Source organism: Hemiscyllium ocellatum, chromosome 10, assembly GCF_020745735.1.
Source record: "Hemiscyllium ocellatum isolate sHemOce1 chromosome 10, sHemOce1.pat.X.cur, whole genome shotgun sequence".
NCBI lineage: Eukaryota > Metazoa > Chordata > Chondrichthyes > Orectolobiformes > Hemiscylliidae > Hemiscyllium > Hemiscyllium ocellatum.
Genome location: NC_083410.1, coordinates 26,359,479 through 26,384,127, shown reverse-complemented (window position 1 = coordinate 26,384,127; position 24,649 = coordinate 26,359,479). Strand labels below are relative to the sequence as shown.

General features: G+C 41.9%; 2 protein-coding genes across 2 annotated transcripts in view; one reads left to right on the top strand and one right to left on the bottom strand.

Annotated features, from left to right (window-relative positions):
• The window catches only part of LOC132819359 (kynurenine 3-monooxygenase-like), a 78,973-nt gene extending 68,646 nt beyond the window's left edge, over positions 1-10,327 (bottom strand). Inside the window, exons 1-2 of the mRNA XM_060830824.1 lie at positions 10,265-10,327; positions 7,222-7,291 (exon numbers count right to left, since the gene is read on the bottom strand). Coding sequence (XP_060686807.1) covers positions 7,222-7,291; positions 10,265-10,327 — 133 coding nt within the window. The remainder of the gene's footprint in view (positions 1-7,221; positions 7,292-10,264) is intronic.
• Positions 10,328-21,056: 10,729 nt separating this feature from the next.
• Positions 21,057-24,649, top strand: part of fh (fumarate hydratase) — a 40,760-nt gene continuing 37,167 nt past the window's right edge. Inside the window, exon 1 of the mRNA XM_060831352.1 lies at positions 21,057-21,231. Coding sequence (XP_060687335.1) covers positions 21,112-21,231 — 120 coding nt within the window. The 5' untranslated portion in view covers positions 21,057-21,111. The remainder of the gene's footprint in view (positions 21,232-24,649) is intronic.

Here is a 24,649-nt window from a genome sequence, read left to right as displayed (position 1 = left end):
TCTCCACTTGGAGTCCCTGCGGCCTTTAGGACTCAATATAGAGTTGACTTTGTTTTCTCTGCACAGATGCCACCAGAGCTGCTGAGTTTCTCCATCAATTTCTGTTTTTGTTTCAGATTTCCAGCGTACACAGTTCTTTGTGTTTTTTTTGTATCGCCCCTTTTATCACCTTTGATAAGCTAAGAATCCAGTTGGAGGCAAGGGTAATCATAGATCCCACAGGGCGCATCAAGGGATTCTACTGCAGAAAAAATAATTGCAGAATATGGAGTCCAGGATTGGAGGACGAATGAAGTGATGTCCAATATCAACTCCACTGGCTCAAGGGTGATGGGGGGTGGGTGTGCACAGCAATAATCAAGGATGGTGGGTTCAGACTCAAAGTTGACAGTGGGAGTATGGAGGGTCACAAGCTCTAAATGGAAGATGACTGAGAAGCTGGCCATTTCTACTAACTTATTTCCAGCTGGAGAGAGTCCAGGTCCAAGTGAACAGTTAACAAAGAATAAAGAAAATTACAGCACAGGAACAGGCCCTTCGGTCCTCCAAGCCCACACCAATCCAGATCCTCTACCTAAACCTGTCACCTATTTGCTAAAGGTCTGTATCCCTTTGCTTCCTGCCCATTCATGTGTCTGTTTAGATATATTTTTAATGACATTATCGTTCCCGCCTCTCCCACCTCCGCCTGAAACACATTCCAGGCCCCCACCACTCTCTGCGTAAAAAACTTTCCACGCATATCTCCCCAAAACCTTTCTCCTCTCACTTTGAACTCATGAGCCCTAGTAATTGAGTTCCTCACTCTGGGAAAAAAACTTCTTGCTATTCACCCTGTCTATACCTCTCATGATTTTGTTGACCTCAAACAGGAACCCCCCCCCCCCCCCCCCCAATCAACCTCCGCCTTTCTAGTGAAAATAATCCTAATCTACTCAACCTCTCCTCATAGCTAGCGCTCTCCATACCAGGCAACATCCTGGTGATCCTCCTCTGCACCCTCTCCAAAGCATCCAAATCCTTTTGGTAATGTGGCGACCGGAACTGTACACAGTATTTCAAATGTGGTTGAACCAAAGTCTTATACAACGCTTGAACTCAACACACAGTCAGATGAAGGAAAGCATGCCGTATGCCTTCTTGACAATTCTACTGACCTGCATTGCGACCTTCAGGGAACAGTGGACCTGAACATCCAGATCTCTCTTTATGTCAATTTTCCCCAGGACTTTTCCATTTACTGTATAGTTCACTCTTGAATTGTATCTTCCAAAATGCATCACCTCGCATTTGTCCGGATTGAACCCCATCTGTTAATTCTCTGGCCATCTCTCCAATCTATCTATATTCTGCTGTACTCTCTAACAGTCCCCTTCACTACCTGCTACACCACCAATATTGATGTCATCTGCAAACTTGCTAATCAGGCAACCAATATCTTCCTCCAATCACAAACACCAGTGGTCCCAGCACAGATCTCTGTGGCACACCACTGGTCACAGGTCTCCATTTTGGGAAACTCCCTTCCACTACAACTTTCTGTCTCCTGTTGCCTAGCCAGTTCTCTATCCATCTAGCTAGAACACCTTGGACCCCATATGACTTCATCTTCTCCATCAGCCTGCCATAGGGAGCCTTATCAAACGCCTTAGTAAAGCTCATATTTACAGCCCTTCCCCCATCAACCAATTTTGTCACCTCCTCAAAGAATTCTATTAGGTTTGTAAGACATAACCTTCCCCGCACAAAACCATGCTGCCCATCACTGATAAGCCCATTTTATTCCAAATGGGAATAGATCCTATCCCTCAGTATCGTCTCCAGCAGCTTCACTACCACTGACATTAGGTTCACCGGTCTATAATTACCTGGAGTATTCCTGCTCCCCTTCTTAAACAAGGGGACAACATTAGCAATTCTCCAGTCCTCTGGGACCTCACCTGTGTTCAAGGATGCTGCAAAAATATCTGTTAAAGTCCCAGCTATTTCCTCTCTCGCTTCCCTCTGTAACCTGGCGTGGATCCCATCCGGACCTGGGGACTTGACTACCTTAATGCCTTCTAGAATACCCAAAACTTCCTCCCTCCTTATGCTGATTTGACCTGGAGTACTCAAAGATCCATCTCTAACCTCAACATCCGTCATGTCCCTCTCCTTAGTGAATACCGATACAAAGCACTCGTTAAGAATCTCACCCATTTTCTCCGACTCTACCCGAAACTTTCCTCCTTTGTCCTTGAGTGAGCAAACCACTTCTCTAGTTACCCTCTTGCTCCTTACATGCGAAGAAAAAAGCTTTGGGACTTTCCTTAACCCTGTTTGCTAATCCTCATTTCAGATTGGTCCTACATTCCTGATATTCTTCCAAAGCTTTGTCTTCAGTAGCCTAGACCTTATGTACACATCCTTTTTCCTCTTAGTTAGTCTCACAATTTCACCTATCATCCATGGTTCCCTAACCATGCCAATTCGGTCCCTCGTTTTCACAGGAACTTACCTCTCCTGAACTCCAACCAAACTCTCTTTAAAAGCCTCCCACATATTGAAAGTGGACTTACTTTCAAACAGCTGCTACATTCCCCAGCTTGTGATGAATTTTGGTATAGTTGGCCTTCCCCCAATTTAGCACTCTTCCTTTAGGACCACTCTAGTCTTTGTCCACGAGTATTCTAAAACTTATGGAATTGTGATCACTATTCCCAAAGTAATTCCCCACTGAAGCATCAACCACCTGGCCAGGCTCATTTCCAAACACTAAGTCCAGTATGGCCCCTTCCTGAGTTGGACTATTTACATATGCGCTAAGTGGGAGGAGGCAATTGTGTCGTGGGAGGAACTTGGCATTTAGTCTGCAGGAGGACTTGAAGACCTTGATACTTTGGCAAAGTGGATGCGGCAAGGAGGGGTCTAGGAGCATAGATTGATAGATAAAAGCAGACAGCGATGGGAATCACCTGATGGGTGGTGTCATGGAAGGTTGGAGGCTGTAATTTGCTGAAAAATTTTAATGATGGGTCAACAAACACTTCTCCCAACTGGTAGCAGCTCTTCCCATCTGGATGCACTCAGGGAGCAGCATTTCAAAACCCATCCCAACCTGAAGATGAATCATCTGCCAGCTGGTATTGACTTTTCTTGCTTGCCACTGTTATGTGACTAAACATGGGACATATGACTGCCGCAATCACTTACACAAAAACACGGAGTACAAAGAGGAGATTTAGCAAAAAGTTGCAAGGATGAGGAATTTCGGATAAAACCTTCGGTTTGGAAAGCTGGGATTGTTATCCTTGAAGTGCTAATAACTTGGAATTCTCAGTCGGGAGAAGCAGAAAAGATGAATGACTTTAAAAGGAAACTGTGTGGGCCACTGAACAGCTATGAGCAAGAAAAATTGGTCTGGATTACTCTACAGAAACTTGACACGAACTTAATCAACTGAATGGCACCTTGCTATATCACATTGATGATATGAACCTATTGTTCACCTTTATTCGAAACTAATTGGTAAAGCAAAGAAATTTTTCATTGAATTAGTAACGTATATTGTGCTACTTGTTGAGTTCTCGGCCTGGGGATAGGTTTTTGTTGATTATTTGTTGAACAGTGGCAGAGTGCCATGTTTTAGGTTAGCATAGGCAGAGCAAGAAGGCAAGCCTGGGTTCCCAAGCAACCAGAAAGATTGATGTAAATCTGATCCACAAGCTAACTGCCTAGCAAGCTGAGCAAACAGTTCCCGGAGATGTATACAGCATATGCAAATACTGTGCAAATGTGATCTTCGCAAGTATACGTAATAATTCACATCAGACAACTGTAATAATCATGCAGGTGGAGCACACTAAGTGTCACCCAATCGTTAGAGCATGAGCTTGCCCATTTTGGGGGTGTCCTAGCTGCATGCTCCAAACAGACATCTTGCTGGATTTCACTAGCTCAGGGCCCAGAGACTGACACAGGCTTAAAAACAGCAGCAGCTGGGAAGATTGTGGCCAGAGCATTAGATTGCATTATTCTTGTGAAGCTCGGAACAAAACTCAGGCTTTTTGCAGACTACACAAGAACCTTAAAGCCTTAAATTCTTGACAAATAGGCTTTACTCAATAGAGTGTCACACTCCAACTAGCCCTCCAAGTTGTGGTGGAGTTCTTGTTACATCAAAGAACCCTTACTTGCACACATTAGACTGATGAGGCTATCCCGCGAAAGACCAGTTTAATATGACACTGGAGCTGGGAAGGACCCAAAGTAATTCAGGTAACATGATTTCAATTCTACCAAAGCTGTTGCTTCTCCATTTAGAGTCATAGTGACATATAGCATGGAAACAGACCATTTGGTCCAACCTGTCCATGCCGACCAGATATCCCAACCCAATCTAGTCCCATTTGCCAGCACCCGGCCCATATCCCTCTAAACCCTTCCTATTCGTATACCTATCCACATGTCTTTTTAAATGCTGTAATTGTACCAGCCTCCAGCACTTCCTCTGGCAGCTCATTCCATACACACACCACCCTCTGCATGATAAATTTGACCCTTAGCTCCCTTTCATATCTTTCATCTCACACCCGAAACCTATGCCCTCTAGTTTTGGACTCTCCGATCCCCGGGAAAAACCTTTGTCTATTTCTCCTATCCATGCCTCTCATAACTTTATAAATCTCTATAAGGTCATCCCTCAGCCTCTAATGCTCCAGGGAAAGCATCCTATTCAGCCTCTCCCTATAGCTCAAACCCTCCAACCCTGGCAACATCTTTTTAAATCTTTTCTGAACCCTTTAAAATTTCACAACATCGTTCTGATAGAAAGGAGACCAGAATTGCACGCAATATTCCAGAAGTGGTCTAACCAATGTCCTGTACAGCCGCAACATGACCTCTCAACTCCTGTACTCAATGCTCTGACCAATAAAAGAAAGCATACCAAATGCCTTCTTCCCTATCCTATCTACCTGTGACTCCACTTTCAAGGAACTATGAACCTGCATTCCAAGGTCTCTTTGTTCAGCAACACTCCCTGGGACCTTACCATTAGGCGTAGAAGTCCTGCTCTGATTTGCTTTTCCAAAATGCAGCACCTTGCATTTATCTAAATTAAATTCTATCTACCACTCCTCAGCCCATTGGCCCATCTGATCAAGATCCTGTTGTAATCTGAGGTAACCTTCTTTGCTGTCCATTACACATCTTCAATTTTGGTGTCATCTGCAAACTTACTAACTATACCTCCTATATTCATATTAAAGTCGTTTATATAAATGACAAAATATAGTTGAACCAACACCGATCCTTGTGGCACTCCACTGGTCACAGACCTCCAGTCTGAAAATCAATCCTCCACCAACACCCTCTGTTTTCTCTCTTTGAGACAGTTCTGCATTTAAATGGCTAGTTCTCCCTGTATTCCATCAGACGTAACCTTGCTAACCAGTCACCCAAAGGGAACCTTGTTGAACGCCTTACTGGAGTCCATATAGATCACGGCCACTGCTCTGCCTCATCAACACTCTTTGTGACTTCTTCCAAAAACTCAATCAAGTTTGTGAGATATGATTCCCCACACACAAAGCCATGCTGACTATCCTTAATCAGTCCTTGCCTTTCCAAATTCATGTAAATCCTGAACCTCAGGATTGCCTCTAACAACTTGCCCACCACCGACGTCAGGCGGTCTATAGTTCCCTGGCTTTTCCTTACCATCTTTCCTATATAGTAGTTACTTCTACTGGGTGAACAGAGTTCAATCACTCCTCATTATTTCCTGGGGAATGGAGATTTTAAACAAGTTTAAAACTACACTCACAAAAACAGTTTATTCAATAACTGAAATGCTTACAGTTCAAATATGGTTTTGCTCACAATGTGTCTCAATTTTACAAGAATATGGTTAAGATAAGCATGGTTATGGAGAAAGTTGATTTATTAGCATTTTAGGTTATCCTGGAAGCAAAATGAAGGGGATCAGGATTCAGTGCCGCTATGTCAGAACTTGATAACATTTTTAGCAGCAATGGGAGGATGTGAAGAGGGTGATCACCTTTCACAAGGTGAAGAATGTTCCATTTCTAAACTTGTTGATGACAGGATTGCCTGCAGGGATATTTAATGAATTGTAATTACACACGTAAACGGGACTAAGGCCTTGAAGTAGAAATGTGAATAAATATCATAAAATCAATTAAGTTAATATGTACACTTATTCAATTTTATGACTGAAAATTTTCTTCTTGTTATGGACCAGGCCAGACCCCCTCAAAACATTTCAAGCAAGTTGCCCAGACCCTAACTTTGCAAGTTGTTTTAAGCAGGTGTAAAGTGGATATTCAAGAAGGGATGCTGCTGGTCAACCCACTTTGTTTTGAACAAAACAGAATTTATTTATAAGATTATTGGATGAAACACAAACGAAAAAGAACAGAATACAGAATACCTATCCAAAAACTGAACCTAATGATGCTATTCCAAATACTTGCAACAATCCTCATAAACACCCTTTGCACAAAAGGTAAACTCAAACACAGGGTCTGACAGGATAGACATCAGAGAGAGAGAGTACCAACCTGGACCTGCTTCTTTGGGTCCAGCAATTTTACAGCAATCCTGCACTAAACCTCAAACCAATCCAGAGAAAAGCTGAACTGGGAGAACAGGCCATTCCCCTTTCATTGGACAAGTGTGTGTATTAAAATTTGAAAGCATTATGCCTGAGGCAGCATTTGTTAGCTCTAAACAAATTGGCCCTAAAACCCTTCAATCCCAGACATTTTGGAGTCTGTGTCTTTTACGACCTCTCTCTCAAAAAAAAGCCAAGAACAACATAACCTTGTTAAAGGAGGAGCTTTGTCACATTCTGGATATGTGAAAATTCCGAATTTAAGAAAATGTTTCAAAATCAATACCAATGATTTGTTTGGTTGCTGGCAAATGAGATGTGTACATCTCTGGATAATATTTTCCAACATTAGATATTAAATATTGATATAATATGATATATAATAATACAATATAATGTGATTCAAAATTATAACTTAGAAAGCAACATTGACAGGAATTGTAGCTTACAGATGATCTTAATAAACTTAGGTATTTAAATTAAGTTTAGTAGGTATGAGCTCCACAGATTGTCTTAACTACTTCTATAACTAAGACTAAATCACAACTTGGAGATGTGTTCATTCGACGATGTTAAAAGGCAAAAAGAAAGTAAATGAATCCCACCTTTGCGTGCTTCATAAAGTTCCACTTGAAAACCTCGCTTTGCGAAGAAACATGCATTTAAAGCACCAACCTAGAGGAACAGAATAAAATATTGATCTGCTGTAATTATAAAACCAGCAGGCAAACTTAATTCAGCCTTGTAATAAAACCAAAATATTGCAGGTGCTGTAAATCTGAAACAAACATAGAAAATGCAGGAGAAATTCAACATTTCTGGCAGTTTCTTCAGAACTGAAGGTTGAAAATAATTTCTCCAGTATGCTGTGTTTGTTTCAGTTCAGCGTATCTGAGTATTTGAGTTTGCTCAGTATAAAAATGTTTAAATCTTCAATTTGTTCAAACCTATGGTATGACACGGGACAAACCCCTCCACTAATTTAAACCAGCAGCCCGGAAAAGAGTCACACCATGCTGTAATCTGTGAAAACCTGAGAGGCAAATAACTTTCCCAAAGTCACTATTTAAAGTACAAAAGATTTAAGAACTTTATTCTTTAAGTGTAACAGGGAACATTAACCAACAAGTATTTTCAACTCCTTTCTCTAAACCTATCTTTTACCTCCCACTCTACAATACTGGTCCTATAACGCTCCCGATTAAGACTTACAAAGACATTCATATTTCAAAACCAGCCAGCTGAGAAATCTACTCCATGTATCTTCCTCTGCACATTTTCTTTCCAGGTTGATGTCAATGTCCTTTCTCTGTGCAAATTCCTTCTCCAGACAGATACCTTTCAGAGGGCTCTTACTGGCAGCCTATACCTATTGGTCTTTTGGCAGTTCTCTTTGCTGCTCTGGTTAACTGTTGGTCGTTTCATTGGTTTTAATACTGTCAAAATACTAAATTCAAAATCAATTAGAGTTTGGTTAATTGGGGCATAATTTAAATTTGGCCAAATTTGAATTGTTTTTTTTCTCATAGCAACCCAGCCACTGTTAGCTGTCCTGACCAAGCGTTACATTGTTGTCTTGTTCTGGACTCTCTGTGCCTCTCTAAGTCCTTGCTAGCTTTTCAACTTTCTTAAAAGGTACCCCTTAGACCTTCATAACACTTAATTTAGTTATAGTTATTGCTGAAATTTAAATAAAATCCTCAGTTCAAAATTTCGTAGTTGTGAACTTCCCACAGATTAATTTCAAGATGTACATTGAAACACCAACTTAATTAAATCTGGAATGTGTGAACTGTTGAAACCTAAGGAGATCCCTAGTAAACAGGTGGAGTTGTTGACAGTGAGGAAGGATGTGGCAGGTTACAGCAGGATACAGATAAGCTGCAGAGCTGGGCAGAATGGTGGCAAATGGAGTTCAATGTAGCTAAGTGTGAAGTAATTCACTTTGGTAAGAGTAACAAGAAGATGGAGTACTGGGCTAATGGTCGCATGTTTGGTGTGGATGAGCAGAGGGATCTTGGTGTCCATGTACACAGATCTCTGAAAGTTGCCACCCAGGTAAATAGTGCTGTGAAGAAGGCATATGGCATACTGGCTTTTATTGGTGGAGGAATTGAGTTCCGGAGTCCTGAGGTCATGTTGCAGTTGTATAAGACTCTGGTGCGGCCGCATCTGGAGTATTGTGTGCAGTTTTGGTCGCCATACTATAGGAAGGATGTGGAGGCACTGGGACGGGTGCAGAGGAGGTTTACCAGGATGTTACCTGGTATGGTAGGAAGATCGTATGAGGAAAGGCTGAGGCACTTGGGGCTGTTTTCATTGGAGAAAAGAAGGTTTAGGGGTGACTTGATAGAGGTGTACAAGATGATTAGGGATTTAGATAGGGTTGACCATGAGAACTTTTTTCCAAGTATGGAGTCAGCTATTACGAGGGGGCATAGCTTTAAATTAAGGGGAGGTAGGTAAACGACAGATGTTAGGGGTAGATTCTTTACTCAGCGAGTCGTGAGTTCATGGAATGCCCTGCCAGTAACAGCGGTGGACTCTCCCTTGTTATGGGCATTTAAACAGGCATTGGATAGGCATATGGAGGATAGTGGGCTAGAGTACGTTAGGTGGGCTTGGGTCGGCGCAACATCGAGGGCTAAAGGGCCTGTACTGCGCTGTATTTTTCTATGTTCTATAAGAACATAAGAACTAGGAGCAGGCCCTTCAAGCCTGCTTCACCATTTAATAACATCATGGCTGATCTTTTTGTGGTCTCAGCTCCACTTACCCACCCTCTGACCATAGCCCTTAATTCCTTTACTGTTCACAAAATTACCTATCTTAGCTTTAAACACATTTACTGAGGAAGCCTCAACTACTTCACTGGGCAGACAATTCCATGGATTCACAACCCTCTGGGTGAAGAAGTTCCTTCTAAAATCTGGTCCTGCTAATTTTGAGGCTATGTCCTCTTGTCCTAGTTTCATCCACCAGTGGAAACATCCTCTCTACTTCTATCTTATCTATTCCCTTTATAATTTAAATGTTTCTAGAAGAACCCCCCCCCCCCCCCCCCTCAGGGCGGCACGGTGGCAGAGTGGTTGGCACTGCTGCCTCACAGCACCAGAGGCGCGGGTTCAATTCTCGCCTCAGGCAACTGACTGTGTGGAGTTTGCACGTTCTCCCCGTGTCTGCGTGGGTTTCCTCCGGGTGCTCCGGTTTCCTCCCACAGTCCAAAGATATGCGGGTCAGGTGAATTGGCCATGCTAAATTGCATAGTGTTAGGCAAGAGGTAAATGTAGGGGTATGGGTGGGTTGCGCTTCAGTGGGTCAGTGTGGGCTTGTTTGGTCGAAGGGCCTGTTTCCACACTGTAAGTAATCTAATCTAATCATTCTTCTAAACTCCAATGAATATAATCCCAGTCTACTCAGTCTCACCTCATAAGCCAACCCCCTCAACTCTGAAATTAACCTAGTGAACCTCCTCTGCACCCCCTCAAGTGCCAGTACATTCTTTCTCAAGTAAGGAGACCAAAACTGCACGCAGTATGCTAGGTGTGGCCTTACCAGCATCCTGCACAGCTACAGCATAACCTCCCTGCTTTTACATTCAATCCCTTTCGCAATTAAGGACAAAATTCCATTTGCCTTCTTAATTACCTGTTGCACCTGCAGACCATCCCTCTGTAACTCATGCACAAGGACACCCAGGTCCCTCTGCATCGCAGCATACTGCAATTTTTTAACCATTCAAATAATAATCCGTTTTACTGTTACTCCTACCAAAATGTATGACTTCACATTTATTAACATTGTACTCCATCTGCCAGACTTTGCCCACTCACTTAAACTATCGACGTCGCTTTATAAAGTTTCACAGTCCTCTACACACTTTGCTCTGCCACTCATCTTAGTGTCATCTGCAAACTTTGACACAGTACACGTGGTCCCCAATTCCAAATCAGCGATGTAAATTTTAATCACATCTGTTGCAAGTATTTGCCACTCAAATAAATTCAAGTTTGAGTTGAGGAGCTGGAGTTTAAGCTGCATACATTGCCTCACATCAGAGAAGGGGAATGCTTCCTAGATAATTGGCTCCAGGGGGTGGTCACGCATTGAGATTAGGTCATTCAAACCCGGTCTGTGATCAAAGGCAAAAGTTATCATTGTAAGTGGGGCAAGTATGGGGACCAAGGGAAGTGCTCAAAAGTCCTTTGTCTCGACTATTGTCCAATAGATAAAAGGTTCTTGTAAGCTGTGTGAACAAGAGCAGGGACTTCAGGGAAGATAAGCATACTGACCACTACACTGTGGAACAAGGAATCATTCAAGTGCAGGAAGAAATATGAATGCAGTAATGGTAGGGGACGTATTACTAGGAAAGTAGACATTGTTCTTTGCAGCTGTGAGTTTGAGTCCCAAGGGTTGTGTTGTCTGCCTAATGCCAAGATTAACGACATCTCCTTATGACTGAAGAGGAATGTGAAGTGAGAGGGGAGGGATAAAGTTGTCGTTGTCTATATTGGTATAAATAATATGACAGGAATGGAAAGGATATTCTGCTGAAAGATCCTGAACAGTTAGGAGCTAAATTGATAGGCAGAACACCCAAAGTAATAAGCTCACAATTACTACCTCGGCCACAGAAAAACTGACAGAGAGTCAATAAAAACAGGTTAAATGGGTATCTCAAAGAATGGTATGGGAAGAAGGAGTTTCAATTCATAGGGAATCATCAGTATTACTGGGGTAGAACATTAAAAATCACACAACACCAGGTTATAGTCCAACAGGTTTATTTGGAAGCACTAGCTTTCGGAGTGCCTATCCTTCATCAGGTGGTTGTGGAGTATAAGATTGCAAGACACAGAATTTATAGCAAAAGTTTACAGAGCAATGCAACTGAAATGATATATTGAAAAGACCTGGATTGTTTGTTAAGTCACTCATATTTTATTCAATGTTCAGACTGATTCTATTTCTAAAAAAGGGATTTACAGAATCTTACATGAAAACTGTAAATCCTTTTTTTAGAAATAGAATCAGTCTGAACATTGGGACACAGACAAACTTTAACGTCACACCTCAATACATTTTCTGAGCTGACATGGTACCTATTGTTAAAGTTCTCTTGAGAATGTAACTTTAAAAAACATTCTGGGACTTACATACGAAAGAGCTGAAACCAACATGGTCATTCTAAAATATGAAAGACTTAACAAACAATTCAGATCTTTTCAATATATAACTATAGTTGCATCACACTGTAAAGAATTAGAATTAGAATTGGAATCCCTGTAGTGTAAAAACAGGCCCTTCGGCCTAACAAAAACACACCAACCCTCCAAAGACTAACCCACCCAGACCCATTCCCCTACATTTGCACCTAACCTTCACATCCCTATGGGCAATTTAGCATTGCCAATCTACTTGATTGGACTGTGGGAGAAAACCAGAGCACCCGGAGAAAACCACGCAGACACAGGGAGAATGCACAAACTCCACACAGACAGTTGCCCAAGGCTGAAGTTGAACGTGGGTCCCCGGCACTGTGAGGCAGCATTGCTAACCACTGATCCATCATGCCACCCGAACTTTTGCTATAAATTCTGAGTCTTATGATCTTATATTCCACAACCACCTGATGAAGGAGCAGCAATTTGAAAGCTAGTGCTTCCAAATAAACCTGTTGTACTATAACCTGGTGTTGTGTGTAACTTTGTACACCCCAGTCCAGCATAGACACCTCCAAATCATGGGGTGGAGGGAAGCTGCACCAATTGGACAGACTTCATTTTAACCATTCTAAGATCAGTGTCCCGGTGAATCAAATTACAGGGTTGTACAGTAGGCTTTAGGTTAACTAGATGAGGGAAAGATTTGTGAAGAGATATGGAAGCTTTAAAAACTAAAGAATGTGGCAGCATTGAAGGGCAATTATTTTGATAACGATACTCAAGTGGACCAGAAGAGGTAGAGTGTAAAAGCATAAAAATACAGCAGCAGTAAACAGGGTCAAAGGATGAAAAAAATTGGAAAAAATCACAATTCATGGCTCTTTAATTAGAGAGCATTTTCTTTGGAACAAAACACAAATTAATGATACAAAAAGATTAGTGGATATGACCTTATAGTCATTACAGAGATATGGTTACAAGGAGATCAAAGCTAGAAACTACATAGAGTCAGAGATGTACAGCACGGAGACAGACCCTTTGGTCCAACTCATCCAATTCAACCAGATATCCTAACCTAATCTAGTACCATTTGCCAGCACTTGACCCATATCTCTCTAAACCCTTCCTATTCATATACCCATCCAGATACCTTCTAAATGCTGTAATTGTAACAGCCTCCACCACTTCCTCTGGCAGCTCATTCCATTCTGTGTGAAAACATTGCCCCTTAGGTTCCTTTTATATCTTTCACCCTCACCATAAACCTATGCCCTCTTGTTCTGCACTCCCCCACACCAGGGAAAATACCTTTTCTATTTATCTAATCCATGCCTCGCATGCTTTTGTAAGCCTCTATAAGATCACTCCTCAGCCTCCGACACTCCAGGGAAAACAGCTCCAGCCTATTCAGCCTCTCCCTATAGTTTAAATCCTCCAACCTTGGCAATATCCCTGTAAATCTTTTCTCAACCCTTTCAGGTTTCACAACAACCTTCTGATAGGAAGGAGACCAGAATTGCACGCAATATTCCAACAGTGGCCTAACCAATGTCCTGTACAGCTGCAACATGACCTCCCAACTCCTGTACTCAATGGTCTGACCAATAAAGGAAAGAATGCCAATTGCCTTCTTCACTATCCTGTGACTTTGCTTTTAAGGCATATTCAGTGGTGTGTGATTTTTCAAAATGTACAGGCAGGAAGGGAAGGGTGGTGGAGTGGCGTTTTTGGCATGAAATAGAATAAACATTTAAAAGATATTGGGATGGGTATATGAATAGGAAGGATTTAGAGGGTTATGGATCAAGTGCTGGCAGGTGGGACTAGATTGGGTTGGGATATATGATCAGCATGGATTAGTTAGGCCAAGGGGTCCATTTCCATGCTGTACATCTCTATGACTCTATGAATCTATAAGTATGGTAGAAAGAAATGATCTTTGATTAGAAAATACAGAATCCATATGGGTAGAAAAAACAATAATAAAAGACAATACTGGTGGGAATAATCTATTGGCTTCAAACAGTAGCTTCAAGAGATAATAAGATATGTTTAAAAGAAAAGCAGTGCATTAATCATGGGTGACTCTAATCTTCATATATTTTGGAAAAATCAAATCAGCAAAGAGAACCAAGAGAAAGAATTCATAAAGTGCAGTTAGGACAATTTCCTGAAACAATGTATTGTGGATAACTAGAGATCAATATATTTTGGGTCTAGTAATGCGTAATCATAACAGGCTTAGGAAACAATCTCAAAATAAAAATCTTATAGGGCACCGTGACCATAATATCATGGAATTCAGCATTCGCTTTGGGAGGAATTTGTGTCTGGAACAACTGTGCTGAGCTTAGTAAGGAGGACAGAGTACGGAGGAGTAAACTGGAAAGTGAGTTTAGCAGAAATAAAAGTTGATAAACAATAGCCAACTTTTGACAAAGTAGCTCATTATTCAGAGCATCTATGAATCCTAATGAGCAAGAAAGATTCTAGAAAGGGGATAAGCCAACCATACTTAACTGAGAAAGCTGAGCATAACATCAAACTGAAAAAAAAGGAGATACAATGTGTCAAAGTTAAGTGGTAAGTCAGAGGATCGGAAAAGTTTCAAAAGACGTAAAAAAAAATCTATTATGGCAAACTAGCAAGTAATATAAAAACAGACAGTAACAACTTCTTGAAATATATGACAAGAGAGATGGCCAATGTGAGCATAGGACCCTTAGAGAATGAGGCAAGGCAAATAATAGAGAAAGATGGAAATGGCGGATGAGTTTAAAATATACATTGCATCATTCTTCATATGTGCAGGAAGCTAATAGTATTCCAAACATACGAAACAACCAAGAGGCTAAAGTTCGGGAAGGAGCATGGAGGAAATAAATGCTACTAGAGAAAAAGTATTACAGAAGCTAATGGGTTTAAAGATGATAAGTCTCCTCATCGTGATAGCTTACATCTTAAGATTTTAAAGGAAGTAAAATTATGAGGGTGCAATTGCATTTTTGCGATCTTTTTCCTGTTGACACTGCTTACTGCAGCAATATCTATTGCAGTTTCAAGGTTCAACTGCAAAGCGCACAGCATCAGTGGTAAGCTAAGTAATTAATAGGTCGAAGACTCCATTCCCACTGTATATGTCCACATTTTGTACTGTGTCTCTTTTATGTTGTAGAAAGCTACCAATGTGTCAATGATAACTGCTGGGCACCAGCAGTAAACAATTAAGGACAAGGGCAGCAGATAGATGAAAACACCACCACCTGCAAATTGCCCTCTAAGGCTCTCACCATCCTGACCTGGAAATACACAGCTGTTCTTTTACTGTTGCTGGGTCAAAATCTTGGAATTCCCTCCCAAAGGGCATTGTGGGTCACTGCCAGGAGGTGGACTGCAGCGGTTGAAGAATCCAGCTCACTACCATCTTCTGAAAGGCAACTAGGGATGGGCAATAAACGCTAGTAACGTCACAACCCATGACTGAATTTTTTAAATTCTCTGGAGGGAAGTCAATGCAATAACAGGTCAGGCCAAGTTCAAACTAAGCAGCCAGTATATTTCTGCTCACTTTTTACAGAGCAGGAACAATTAAAATAGATTTACACAATCGTTATTGTCCATCCTCACCCCAGCATAGCCACATGACATTTATGACAAAAAGATGATGTTGACTACAGTTGGGCTCAAATCATAAAGTCTTACTTGCCACAGGAATGGCGGATGTGGGAGGGGGTTCCTAGGATGGCTTGCACGACGGAACATAGCTTTAAATTGAGGGGTGATAGATATAGGACATATGTCATAGGTAGTTTCTACACTCAGAGAGTAGTAGGGGCATGGAATGCACTGCCTGCAACAGTAGCAGACTCATCAACTTTAAGAGCATTTAAATGGTCATTGGATAGGCATATGGACGAGAATGGTATAGTGTAGGTTAGATGGGCTTCAGATTGATTCCATAGGTCGGTGCAACATCGAGGGCCGAAGGGCCTGTACTGCGCTGTAATGTTCTATACTCTAACTACTGGAATAATGGATACACTGGTCACAATCTTCCAATAATTATTTAGTCGGCCAATGAAACACCCCTATTCAAAAAAAGAGACAACAAAAGTACCTACAGGTCAGTTACTGTTAGGACTGACATTGGGAAAATGTTCAAGTGCCTATTATAGAGGAGGTAGGGCACTTAAAAATACACAAACCATGCCTGACAATTTTATTAGAGATCTTTGAGGAGGTGACAAGCAGGACAAATAAAGGAGAAATCAGTAGATGTAATATATTTGGATTTCAAAAAATGCATTCAATAAGGTACCACACATAATGCACTTAATAAGAGTCTATGGTTTTGGTTGTAGAATATTAGCATGGATTTTCTAACTAATTTTCTAACTAATAGAAAAGAAATACTTGTGTGCGGAGGGTATTTTCAGGATGGCGGAGGATTCAGAAGAGATTTACCAGGATATTGCTGGGTATGTAAGGTCTGAGTTATAAAGAAAGGCTGGATAGCTTGGGACTTTGTTTACTGGAGTGTAAGAGGTTGAGAGGCAACCTTACAGAAATTTATAAGCAAATGAGGTATAGATAGGGTTCATAGTAGTTGTCATTTCCCTTGCATGAGGGATTTCAAGTCTAGACAGCACATTTTTAAGGGGAGAGGAGAAAGTTTTAAAAATGACATGGGGACAATTCCTATTACAGAGAGGGTGGTTTGTGTGTGGAATTAACTTCCTGAGGAGGTGGTGGATGTGGGTCTAATTACAATGTTGAAAAGACATTTGGATAAGTACATGAATAGGAAAGGTTTGGAGAGGTATGTGCCAAGAGCAGACAGGTGGGGCTAGTTTAGGTGGGGGATTATGTTCAACATGGACTGATTGGACAGAAAGGTCTGTTTCTGTGCTGTATGACTCTGTGGAGTGCTATAAGGATCCAGTGTGGGGGCCACAATTATTTACAACATATTTTAAGGACTTGGATGACCAAAGATAATGTTTTATTACTAAGTTGAGCATTGGAGCTTTGAGGTTTTTTTTGTGAGCCTAAGCTTGATGGTTTTACATTTATTTCCATAGTTACAGACTGCCATTCTGAAAATTTCTTATTTATCCCAACTCTCTGCCTTCTATTAGTTAGCCAATCTCCACCTATGCTCAAGTTACCTGGTTAATTATTCCTATTCATCTAGATTACAGATTTCAATATCTAATTCGACTGTTGATCCTGCTAGAATTATTATTAGTTTACCTGAGAGCTAGCTGTAATTGTTCAACTACCTTCCTCGTTAATATAGAGTATTATTAACTTAAAAACAAGTGTGTACAGCACACATTCATTCAAACTAATACCTTTTTAATTACAGCTATGTTCAGAAAAATTAATTACTATGATTAATGATGTGTAAAGTAATCTTTAAAATACAATTGCAGCAAAGTCAAAAATTGAGCAAATTAAATAAATTGATAAAACTACAAAATGAAAATAAAAACAGGGATTTTAAAAAATTCATACATGGAATGTGGGTATCACTGTTTGGGTCGGTGCCTACCGGCAATTCCTAATTGCCCTTGAGAAGGTGGTGGTGAGCTGCCTTCGAGCTGCTGCAGTCTATTCAGAATAGGTAGTCGCATAATGCTATTAAAGGAGGGAGTTCTAGTATTTAACCAGGTGACACTGAAGATAAAGCAATATATTTTGACTGTCTGGATGGACTGAGAATGACTTGGAAAGGAAATTGCAGAAGTTGGTGCTCTTCATTTCGGGGAGTCCAGAACTAGAGGCATAGGTTTAGGGTGCGAGGGGAAAGATATAAAAGAGACCTACAGGGCAACTTTTTCACACAGAGGGTGGTACATGTATGGAATGAGCTGCCAGAGGAAGTGGTGCAGGCTGGTACAATTGCAACATTTAAGAGGCATTTGGATGGGTACATGAATAGGAGGGATTTGGAGGGATATGGGCTGGGTGCTGGCAGGTAGGACTAGATTGGGTTGGGATATCGGATTGGCATGGACGAGTTGGACTGAAGGGTCTGTTTCTATGCTGTACATCTCTATGACTGTAGCTGCCATCTTTGTGCTTCATGATGCTACTGGTTGTAGGAGTAGAAGATGCTATGTCTATGCAGTCTTGGTGGAAAAAGTCTTCAAGGGGATCAATCTGATTTTACTTTAAGATACAGGAACTGGTTAAGCAAAATTGTATAGCATTTCGTTGGAACAATTCCTAGATAGTTAGTCATGCAAGAGCCAGTGTAAAGAGTTTATCCAATTTGATGTCAAATCAGTGGGATTATGGGGAAATGGACTGGTTGGACTGAAGGGTCTGTTTTTGTGCTGTATGACCCTGAGTTGTGATTTGAAGATGCTGGTGTTGGATTCGGGTGGACAAAATTAAAAATAACACAACTGAGTCAAAATTCACACAACACCGGGTTATAGTCCAAAAGGTTTATTTGGAAGCACTAGCTTCCAACGCGCTGACTCTTCACCAGGTACTTAAGAATTATAACCTACGGTTGTGTGTGTGATTTTTAAAAATAAAATTGTTTAAAATATCATTACAATTCCATGACACCGTAAGCCTTTTGCTATAAGTTCTGTGCGATATGGTCATGTACCAGAATCACCTGAAGAGGCAGAGCCCGGAAAGCTAGTGCTTCCAAATAAATTGTTGGACTATAACCTGTTGTTATGTGAATTTTGACTGAGTTGTGCACAAAGGATCGTGGAAAACTGCAATTCACTCTCGAAAAGTGATCAATGGTAGAGGACGTCATCAAAACTGTACTAGTTCGAGGGGTCAGGGCATTGAGGAATAAGGGACAAAGTTTAGTAACTATACAACACGACCTTGTAAAATCGTGTTTGGGAAATTCATTGAGGAAACATTTCTATTGGAAAAAAAACAATAGACTCAAATCTGAAAGCGCCGTCTCTGTAACTTTTCCCCCCAATCCATTGCGAATGCAACATTTATACGATTTTCTCAGGTTTAAGCACTTCAATTTTGAAAGATGATTTGTGAGATTCAGCATGACCTCACATCCAGCAGATTTGAAGTCTGATATTAAAGTTGCACTTCGGCCCTCACGTAGAGGGACAGTCAGCAAAAAAAAATCGTTGATTTACTGCAAACAGAATCATGATTCCCCCTTTTAAAGAGAAAAAAAATCCTTACTAAGCCACCACCAACAATCGCCACCGTCTTTGTCTCCTCTCCATCATAAGTTCTTGAACCAGATCGTAAGGACATTTTTGCAGATGAAGAGACGATTTCTCCTGCCTCAATTGCAAACGTAGTCTTGGATTTTCCTTTCCCAGGGACTGTGTTTTATCATTCTGTCCATTCCCAATAGAATCAACGCTCCTGAAACTCCAGACCTCATTGGCCAAACGTATCCTTTCCCGGGAGGTTACTAACTCATATCACAGGAATTTCTGCCAAACAAGCGTTAAACTTTCAACTCGCGGAACCGGCTGTATTTTTGTAACTCCTGACTGCCCTCTCTAAAAAAAAGTTTGACATTCCAGTTGCGAGTAATTGAAATAAAATCAGAAAATACTCAACATATCAAGCAGAATCTGTGAGGAGAAACAGTGAGCAAAACCTTTCTTGTCCGTGATCTTAAGACAGAGTTAGAATATAGATTTTCCTTTATTGTCATGTGTACTCAAGTACAGAAGTATGAGAATACAGTGAAAAGTTCACAATGTCACACCATCTGGCACCACCTTAGGTACAACAGATCTTAGATACAAAATACATAAATAAAGGGAAAAGGGGGAGAAAAAAAGTTACATTTCTTACAGTTGCTCATAGTATAAGTTAGAAAAATGAGAATAAAGACAAGCATTTGCAGTCTTTCAGTAGATCAGCGCAGGGGGCTCCTACACTCCTCTGCCTGGGCTCACAAGCTGCTGACCGCCCCTACCAGTCAGCAGTGCAAAAACCGTCCCCCCGCCTCACTCAAGCCTCCAGACCACTGGCTATCCCTGCTCCCTCAGGGATCCAGCCCGCAGGCCATCCCGCATTACTAGGGCCTCCAGCTGCTGGACATCCCCACTCCACTCAGACCTCCAGCCCGCTCTACCTCAGGATAGAACACCAAGAGGGGACAAACAGGGGGGAAAAAAAGTAAATGGGAAATAACAGAAGGAGCGGAGGAGCTCCGTTTGGAGCACCCTACACATTCCTAATGAAGGGCTTTTGCCCGAAACGTCGATTTCGCTGCTCGTTGGATGCTGCCTGAATTGATGTGCTCTTCCAGCACCATTGATCCAGAAACTGCCACTATCTTGACCAGAAGTTTTCTAATTGTGAATTAACATATATGAACAGACGTTGGTTCAAATTTATTTATTTTCTTACACAATAAGCATGATCAACTACTCCTGCGTTATTCTAAGAATGAAGGCTTTGAGAGGTTATGCTTATTTTTCAAAAAAACTATCAAAAACAAATTGCTGGAGAAACTCACCAGGTCTGGAACATTTGTAGATGAAAGCAGAGTTAAAGTTTCGAGTCCTGTGACCCTTGAAGGAACTATACTTCTTTCCTCCAGGAAGGAGTTAAAAAAAGATGTAAGTTAGTGGATTGGCCATACTAAGTTACCCATAATGTTCACAGATATGTAGGTTAAGTTTGTTAGCCATGGGAAATGCAGGGTTGGAAGGATTGAGTAGAGGGTGCTCTTTGGAGGGTCGGTAAAGATTTGTTGGGCCAATTGACTACAATGTGGTAATAGGCCATTCTTATGAACAACATGCTCAAAATTGTCATATTCAACTAGAGGGACGTGGATAATTTCACTTTGGACGAAACATTCTCATACTGAGTAAAGACAGCAATATTTGCCTTCCCAATATTGGTCAAACATTTGAACATTTATTTTGCTAAACCTGAAACAATAACTGGCAAATGCAAAGACTGCAAAATACACCTGTCATTTCCCAAAACCTTTCCTGCAAGTCTCCCGTCAAGACAAATCCAATTCCACAGTAGGAATGAGACTTCGTCGACTTTTCTTTTGAGTTTTATTGATAATGCAATATCACAAAGTTGAATTCCAAGGTGCAGTTAACAGTTCCGATTTTGAGAAACAAAAACAGAGTCATAGAGATTTGCAGCATGAAAACATTTACATTTTTTCGAGGGGTTAAAGAAAAGCAAACCTTCGTGTTTCAATCTGATTAAATGCTTCAGGTCGCAAATGCATACTGCGATTTGCTGCATGCTTTTTGCTCCCTCTGGCGGCTTCTCGCAATCTGACCTCCCCCAGTCTGCCGCCTTGGTCCCTCCCCAACCTTATTCCTGGGCAACATGTTCCGTGTTCTCCGAAACCTTCATCGGTTTCGCAGCAAAGCCCCGGGGGCGCGAACCTCCCCACTGCTGGTCAGCAGCCTGCGGCCGCCCGCTGTTGTTGCAATCTGCAAAAGAATGGTGAGTGTCATTGACAGGGAGCGACGCCGGCCGGCCTCTCGCTCCAAATGAGGCATTGCAAGGTTAGGTTGGGTTGGGAGGGGGATGCACGATAGTTTCGGTTGACTCCAGCCCCCCCCGGTGACCTGCAGTGGGTCCGGTTGTGTTTGTGCGCCCGGCGGTGCTGCAGGGAACTCCCCGGCCGCCTCGCGCTGGTAGCCCGGCCGCGGTTGCCAGGGTTTCTCCGGGGAATGTTCCATTGGACAAGGTCACCCCCCCGCTGCCTGACGGAGAGCAACGGCTCAACTGCCGGGGGGAGAGTCTCTGAGGGCACAGGGCCCTCCTCGCTGTGGGTCCATAAACATTCTCCCCCCCCCCCCCCCCCTTTAGTGTTCGCCGGCAATGCCGAGGGTGGAGTTTTCTCCATGAGGAAACCGCTGGGGTTCAGTGGGACAGGCCCGTGATTCCGAGTCGATCAGGAGAACACTAGGCCTCAGCCCTCTTCCCACATCCGTTCCTCGGTGAAGCAGGAGCTGTACATGGCAGGACCTCTTCACAGCTGTTTTCGCTGTTGCTGTCCCACTCTCTTGGAAAATGGAATGCAGCCTCGTTAAAAAGTACCACAGCGGGGAAAGAACAGGGTGCAGACAGCTTTGTTCACCAGTGGGTTTAACTGCAATCAGTGACGTTGTGCTTTGACATTTGTAGATCAAAGTTTTTTTAGGGGGAAGTTACCATACTTATAAATTCCCCACAGGCTCTTCTTTTAAACGTGTAGACTTCTACACTCGCTTTTAACACTGCCGCCAAGACATTTACTTTAATGTAGCACATTACAGAAGGCCCCTTCAGCCCAACATGTCGTTCCTGGCTTTTGCCCGAAATGTCGATTTTCCTGCTCCAAGCGCCACACACTCGACTCTCATCTGCAGTACTCATTCCACCATGTCGGTGCCGACCACAATACCATTGGAAACTTGCCCCATCTGCCTGCCCATGGCCCGTATCCTTCCCTTCACTGTCCGTTCACGTGTTTGTCCAAATGCCTCTTAAACATTGCAGTGTGTTTCAGGCCTTCATTATCCTCTGCACATGTCTCCTTTAAACTTCCCTGTCCTCTGCCCCAAATCCAGCCTCCCTAGTATTTGACATTTCCACCCTATCCAAGCCTCTCAGAATTTAAAAAAAAATTATCAGCTCATCACTCCTCAGCCTTGAATGCTGTAGTGAAAATAATTCCAAGTTTGTCCAACCTCTTCTTATAGCTAATGCACATCAATTCAGGCAACATCCTGGTAAACCTGTTTTTCACCCTCACCGAAGCTTTGACATCCTTCCTACAGTGTGGCAATCAGAACTGCATACAGTACTCCAAATGAGGCCTAACTAAAGTTTTATACAGCTGCAACACGACTTGATCACATTTTTAACCTCCTGCCCTGACCAATGAAGATAAGCAGGCTGTACTCCACTTTTACCAACTTATTCACTATTACTGTTTTCAGGGAGCTACAGACTTGAACTCCAATTTCCTTCTGTATATCAATGCTCCGAAGGATCCTGCCATTTAATGTGTATTTCACTCTTACATTTGGCTTCTCAAAATGCATCACTTCACACTCTTCCAGATTAAAATCCATTTACTGTTTCTCCTCCCACCTTTCTATCTGATCTACATCTATTGACAACTTTCCTAATTGTCGACAACTCCACTAATTTTCATGTCATCTGCAAACTTACAAATCAGACCACCTTTATTTTCATGCCCACATATATTACAAATAATGGAGGTTCCAGGACTGATCCTTGCAGAATACCACTGGTCTTCTGCTTCCAGTCAGAAAAACACCCCTTAACAATTACTCTCTTGTCTTTTTTTTACAAGTAGCCATACTCCCATTTATTATTTTTTCTTTTTTTTTAAGCCCCCCCACACTACTGCCTAACTGCGGTACCCTCTTGTCTTCTATGACTAAGCTGATCCACTCACGGTGGATCCCATTTGATTTAAGACAGCAATTTAGTCTGAGGGACCTTGTTAGTAATGTCCATGTAGACAACACCTACTGCCCTACCCTTATCGATCATCTGCTCAAAAATAATTCAAACAAATTTTTGAGACAAGACCTCCCCAATTTAGCACGTTCATCCAAGAACCAGTCATTCTTATGCAGCATTACCATGAAACTCAGGGAGTTATGATAACTGTACCCAAAATGCTGTCCCACTGAAACTTCAATCACCTGACCAGGGTCATTCCCGAATACAAAGTCTAATATGGCCCCTTCCCTGGTTGGACTATCTAAATGTTCTTTCAAGAAACTCTCCTGGAAGCACCTAACAAATTCTGTGACATCGAAGCCCCTGGCAGTAAGGGAGTCCCAGGGCAAGACTGGGAACTGCAGATACTGGAGATTAGAGTTGAGAGTGTGGTGCTGGTAAAGCACAGCAGATCAGGCAACATCCGAGGAGCAGGAGAATCAATGTTTTGGCCAAAAGTCTGATGAAGGGCTTTTGCCGGAAACGTCGATTCTCCTGCTCCTGGGATGTTGCCTGACCTGTGCTTTTCCAGCACTGCACCATCAACAGTAAGGCAGTCCCAGTCAATATTGGGAAGTTAAAATCATCCACTACAACAACCCTGTTGTTTTTACATCTTTCTATTGACTGCTTACATATCTGTTGCTCTATCTCCTGCTGACTATTGGGAGCTCTTAATATATTGCACTTCTCTTATTCCTAAATTCTATGAATGAGCCCTCCAAGATATCCTTTCTTAATGCAGCTGTAATATGCTCCTTAATCAGTAATGTAACTCCCCCACCCTTTATACAACCCTTTCTCTTACACCTGAAACATTTAAACCCTGGAGTATTGAGCTCCCAGTCCTGCTTTCCCTCAGCTAGGTTTCAATAATGGCTACATCACCGTAGTTCCATGTACTAAGTTTGTGTGTTACATACTATACTCATGGCATTGCAATAAATAAACTTCAGACTGCCAGTCCTGCTGTGTTAATTAACCTACCTGTTCTTATTAGACTTCTACCTTCTCCTCAACTACTCCACATGCTGACCCACTGTCTTGTTCCCACCACCTAGTCACATTAGTTTAAACTCTTCCCGGTGGCTGAAGCAAACTTCCTGTTCAGATATTTGAGCTTTTTTTTAGGTTTAACCTGTACTTCTTGCACAGATCCATCCTGCCGTGGAAGAGATCCCAATTATCCAGATATTTGAAACCCTCCTTCCGACACCAGTTTGCATTCAGCTATATTATCTTCCTATTTCTGGCCTCACTAGTACATGGTGCTATATATGCTATATATATTTTTAAGAAATGTTGTAATACTAAGTAAGGATCTATGCCCCTTTTCAAATTATTGTGGGTCTTGTTTCTGCCCTTTATTTGGCAGAGGGATTGGATAATTGTTTTGAAA